The following is a 5,721-nucleotide window of genomic DNA, read 5'->3' as shown; positions in this document are numbered from 1 at the left end:
CATTGGCCAGGGCGCCTTCCGGCGGCAGCGCGGGGAGGGGCTTGACCCGGAAGCGCTCGGAGGCACCCGGAAGCTCCCCTGCCCCTAGCAACGGCGGCGGGGCGCCCGTAGCGACAGGCCGCAGCCATGCCGGTGTGGCTGCGGGACTACAGCTGGCGGCAGACCGCCGCCGCCGTGTACCTCTCGCTGCCGTTGCGCGGCGTCCGGGCCACCTCCGCCAGCATCTTCTGCACGGAGCAGTACTTGAAGGTGTCTCACGTCGTGCGGTATCGCCGCCAGGAGATGTGTTGTGCCCGTGGGCCTGGGGCTTGGTGGTACTTTATAGCTCTGTTAAGGAGCACCCGCTCAACACATCATGGCAGCGCTGTCAAGTTTATAATCTTTTATATCAATCTGTCACCTCCCTTTATATGCTGCAGGCTGTTAAACATCCCACTAGGGTTAATGGCTTTACTACTTTATTATTCTCCGTACTGATGCTCTTGCTACTCAATAGGTGACAACTGCCCGTTCTCTATAAGTGGCCTGAATTAAACACATCTGCTTATATTATGAATAGTTGTTCTAAATTTGAGGTCCACGGCTTCTGCTGCAGTGCTGAAGAACCAACTTTCTCAATCTCTTTTATCTAGTCTAATAAAATACATCAACTCTGTACGGGATCCTAAGCAAAATAATTTTGTCGATAGCATGTGTTTCTTGAGTATTTGGAATATTTTGAATAAATTGAGATTGAATTAAAAATTGTAAATATTAGTACAAATCAATTATATTTTTATAGGTAAGCATCCCTCCCTTTTTATTTGAAGCCATTTTATATGCTCCTATTGATGACACAAATAGCACAGCAAAGATTGGAAATGGAATCGTTTTCTTCACTTTGTATAAAAAAGAAGTGGCTATGTGGGATTCCCTGACACTACCAAATGGTAAGTTCTGTGCCAAAACCTTACAATAAGCAATGTGAAACTTCTGCTGCTAGATGTCTGCTAAGTTACAACCTTGTTGTTTGTTGTTAAAAACAGAGAGTATGTGAAAACAAAGAACATTACTGGCTAGTGCACACAAACCAAAGCAATGTTTATTGTAAAAGTTACATTTTGTATGTAAGCAAATTTAAATTTCTTTAGATGTGTGCTTGCTAACAGACTGCTTTGTGGAATTTGAACCATGTTGCGTTTTCCTAGACGAAGTAGCAAAAGGAATCCTTTTTTTTTATGAGTACGGTACATAACAGTAGTTTTTGTTTGTTTTTTAAGCTAACAAGGAGAAACTGCAGTATCTAAGAGAGAACGCTGTTCTAAAAGCCCATGAAAAGGCAAAAGAGGAGACAGAAGCAAAAAAAGTTACAAAACAGGAACACAAAAAGTATGCTTTGGAGGCCACAATGAAGGTAAGATTAGAAGGAACCCTACAAGACCTGTAAACAATTACCAACTAACATGACAGCTGCTTGCTTAAGTGTACCTTAAAAAATATGACCAATACTCATTTTTATTGCAGTAGTGGAGAACCGTGTTATTTCTTTGTGCTTAAAGCATATCTATTACCAAATATGAAAACGATACAGAAAAAATTCTTAGACGTTGCCGTTTTCCGTTAGTAATACGAGTGAAAGCTTTTGGAGAGGAGCTCAGATTTTTGTCAGTTGGAAGGAGACTACGGTAATGTGGTAAAACTGTCATCTTTTGGAGCCTTTGCATCAGCAAAATTATTTAGTCATTTAGTACTGTCAAAAATACTGATTAATAATTATTCTTTATTATATTTTATAACAGACTTGCTGTTGATTGTCTTTTATGTGTATCTTTGTCATTCTGCATTTTATGCATATTTTAAGGTACATTCTTCAAAATGTTTATGTATATAAAAACTCTGGTCACTTCATTTGTGTTTAAAAGGATTTTGTAAGGTGTACAACGACATTTCAAGATTGCATGTACAGTTTGGACTGAAATGAAGTGCAATTAGTGACTTTCTTAGTAGCAACGCTGTACCTGCCTATGGAATAATCTCAAAGACGAGGCAAAATAAGTGTATTAAAATGAAGCCATATATTTTACATTTCTATATATTCCGGAGATCTGCATTGGAATATGGATAGAATTGTCACTGTTTATAAGTAAAATTTATTTATGAATGTTTCTGGATCATACCTTAGTAAAACAGTTAAAAGATACGACTTTCAAAAGCCAATCAGGAATCTTTACTCTCCCAATCTTTTTTAAGCATCTTTCACAACTCTGCTTATACAATCACGTTAATTATGATGTTATGCCTGGTATACGAAACTGGGAAACTAATGGTGACTTAGTCATCTTCCTGTTATCAGATGTTACATATCTCACAGTTTATCATTCAAACAGTTAGAAGAAGCAGAAAGAAAAAGAATTGAAGATCTGAAAGAAAAGGAGCGGCAGAAGGTCACTAAGGAGTTGGAGTTATGGAAAAAACAGCAAAATGATGCTGAGAAACAAAAGGGGGTACAGAGAGACGAGGAACTACCTCGTGAAGTAGAGAAATTAAAGGTGAAGAAAAAGGAAAAAGGGAACAAAACCATGACTCCAAATGAAGGAGTTTCTAAGGCTGGACTCAAACCTACCAAAGGTTGTATTATTGAAATATATGCTTCTTTAAAGTATGGGTGTAACTTTATTCCTAGATGTTCTAATTCACCTTTTGTCTTTGTCTCTCTCTACTGAACTAATTCTTTTAGTGTGCAGTTATTCTCAGGCAATTTATTGAGCTAAAGCATGTGAGTTCTTAGCTCTCGTTTAAGTCTTTGGCAGTACAAGGGCAGGTTTGTTCTAAGCTTCAGAGAAGTAAACCAGAAAGCTTTTCTGACAGTGTGAGAGTGCAGTTCATGTTACCCCAAGTTACATAACTGCTGGTTTTCATAGAAATACACACTCTCTCTATCCCATGTCTTGGCCCCACAGAGAGCCAATTCAGGAAACTAAACCAACAGAAAATATTTCATTTTTGTTTTGTTTGTGTGTTTGGTGAGGTTAGTTTTAGTTCTTGCGGTTGCCCTGTCAGAGAACCATATGAATAACAGAGATAATGGTGTGAGAGGAGTTTAAGTTCGTTTGTGACAGATAATGCAGCTAGTAAATAGATGGCATGGGACAGCAAGAACAAACGTTCTTTGACGCTTCACTTCAAAAGAACAAGTCTAAACCTTTCTCAAGCTATTAGAGGTTTAATTCTAATGTGCAGAATTTCTAAATTAGGTGTACTTTGGTAGAAAACCAGAAAAAAACTTTTTTGCTTCATTTTTCATTTCCAGTACTCCCGATTCTTTTCATAGGTCATGGTTCCTGTAGTATCTTTTCAGAAAATTTAAAGGAAGAACAGTTACCAGCTCCTCGATCTGCCGCCACAATTAAAATCAACTTTACATCCCGAGTTTTTCCTACAGCTCTGCGAGAATCTCGTGTTGCAGAAGAGGAGGAGGTAAGGTTTGCTCTCTGGTTTAGTATGATGCTTCTGCTGTCTTCCAAGAAGGCAAATTATTTACTGTGAATTCAGTAAGTCGACAAAAATGTTACCTGTGCCCAGAAATGTTACCTGTGCAATATTCTTATCCTCCAAGGGATGCAGTCTTATTTACGTAAGATTTAAACACACTCTTCTATATAAAAATTATTTTCACCAAGCATGTGATTATGCAGATTAATAAATAGCATGTTCCTTTTTTGGGGGAAGAAAAAAAAAAAGGCAGCAATATTATTTGAACTCCTTGAAGTACAAAATTTGAAATGTCTTTACTCTTATATTTCAGATTCTTTAAGTTCGGTTTTCTTAAAAAGAAGCTCACAGTTAGGTCTTTTAAGCTCTATTAAATGAGCATAAAGAGTTTAGAAATTCCAAAACAAGCAAACACGAATGCATTAGTGATGCAGCAACCTTACTTCTCACATAGCAATAAAATACATGGGGAAACTTGAAAGTTTTTCATATCTGACATTATTAAATATTTCTCTCTGCACACAAGAATTCTTTTGGTAGGAGTGAGTGAAGAGATGAAAGCAAAATCCTTTTTTGGATTTGAATTTTTCTTCAGAAATAATACTTACTCGTTGTATATCTACAGTGGCTACGTAAACAAGCAGAAGCTCGAAGAACAATAAGTGCTGATTTGTCAGAGCTGGAAGATTTAAAAGAAGAGGAGAAGAATCCAGATTGGTTAAAGGACAAAGGAAAGTAAGTTAGATTCCATTTGAAGGTGTATTTAAAATTAAATGTTAGTTATATGGTGTATGTCTGTTGTTTAGTTCTGATATTTTGTGTTTATCCTAGGTACAGATGGTGAATGTCGATGTAGTGGAGAATTTGTTGACAGCTTATGGGGTTTGAATCTGATAAAGTAATGAGATGCAACTGCTGAGGCTCGTGATGGACAAAATAATTAGAACATATAATGCATAATTTTCTCTGAGGATAGTTAAGTCAATGCAATATTATACTTAGGTGGATTTCCTTGAATTTGTACTTTTTATTAAGAGGTTAAACATCTGTCTAAAACTTCAGGAATTTGATAAAAGCATCGGTATGTTTATATAGCTATGTTATACAGAAAGGTTTGATCAGGCAATCATAATCAGAGACAGAGCTTTCAGAATTAGTCCTGTGTCTGCATGGATGTGTCTGCCTCTTACCGTTCCTCATTGCTTTTAAGCAGTGACTCTTTTTGTTAAGTTGTGTGTCTATATGCTCTGTCAGCATTAAGTCTGACTTCCAGCTGTGTTGTTCTCAGAAAGGGCTATAAATGGCCATTTCCAAGGAAAAGCTCCTAAACCTTCAAATTTTTTGAAAAGAAATTGTTAACAATAATTAGGTATTTATTTTGTGATTTACCACCCTGTTTAAAGTGCATGTCTCACTTTTTGTTTTATACTTAGCAAAATGTTTGCAACGGGAAACTATCTTGCAGCTGTAAATGCATATAACCTCGCGGTGAGACTAAACAATAAACTTCCCCTACTGTATCTCAATCGCGCTGCTTGCCACCTTCAGCTCAGAAATTTACATAAAGCTATCGAAGATTCCTCTAAGGTATGAGTACATAACTTCTCTGGCTGTCAGCTGAGACACGATTGTGACTTATTACTGTGATGCGTCTGTTTCAAGCAGATCTGTAAATACTTGTTTGTGCAATTCCAAATTTTTTAATTCAAAATTGATGTAATGAAGTCATGGTGAAATGTTAAAAATTGGCAGTGATTAATTAATGAACTTTCAGAAATTTAAAACAAAGCAACAAAAAAAACCCCTAAACCATGCTTCCAGACATTTGGGACGAATGGCCCGAAGTCCATGCAGTACGTGTTTCTATAAACCTGAAAAGAAAGACAACTTTGAGCAGGAAAGAAAAGAACATATACACAGATACCTTTTGTATTATGTTGTGGTGTTCATTTGGTGGGAAGGAGAAAGGTGGTGGTGATGGGGAGGATACCTTAAAAAAAGAAGGGCTGTATCATCTTGATGTTTTAGGAGCCATTATTTGTGCAATGAGAGAAGAGCTATCTCAAATGGCACCTGAAATAATTTGGAGAAAGTTTTCCCAGAGTTGTTATTTTTTTGACTAATAAGTACTTGGGGCTTGAGACTTGTTTTTTCTTTTTTTTCCTAGTAATTACTACTACTACAACATGTGCTTTTTTAGGGCTGCTTTTTTTTTTTTTTTTTTTTTTTTTTTTTTTTTTTTTTTTCATT

The 5,721-nt window shown here is 36.8% G+C and overlaps 1 protein-coding gene across 1 annotated transcript in view; it reads left to right on the top strand.

The window, feature by feature from the left end:
• Positions 1-53: 53 nt before the first annotated feature.
• The window catches only part of DNAAF4 (dynein axonemal assembly factor 4), an 8,866-nt gene continuing 3,198 nt past the window's right edge, over positions 54-5,721 (top strand). The window contains exons 1-7 of the mRNA XM_026856477.1: positions 54-249; positions 782-929; positions 1,260-1,393; positions 2,367-2,607; positions 3,311-3,456; positions 4,097-4,206; positions 4,905-5,058. Coding sequence (XP_026712278.1) covers positions 127-249; positions 782-929; positions 1,260-1,393; positions 2,367-2,607; positions 3,311-3,456; positions 4,097-4,206; positions 4,905-5,058 — 1,056 coding nt within the window. The 5' untranslated portion in view covers positions 54-126. The remainder of the gene's footprint in view (positions 250-781; positions 930-1,259; positions 1,394-2,366; positions 2,608-3,310; positions 3,457-4,096; positions 4,207-4,904; positions 5,059-5,721) is intronic.

The sequence above is a fragment of the Athene cunicularia genome (genome assembly GCF_003259725.1).
Source record: "Athene cunicularia isolate RWA chromosome 10 unlocalized genomic scaffold, athCun1 chr10_part1, whole genome shotgun sequence".
Lineage (NCBI taxonomy): Eukaryota > Metazoa > Chordata > Aves > Strigiformes > Strigidae > Athene > Athene cunicularia.
Note: the sequence above shows the minus strand (reverse complement) of the source record. Positions and strands in the feature narration are given on the sequence as shown.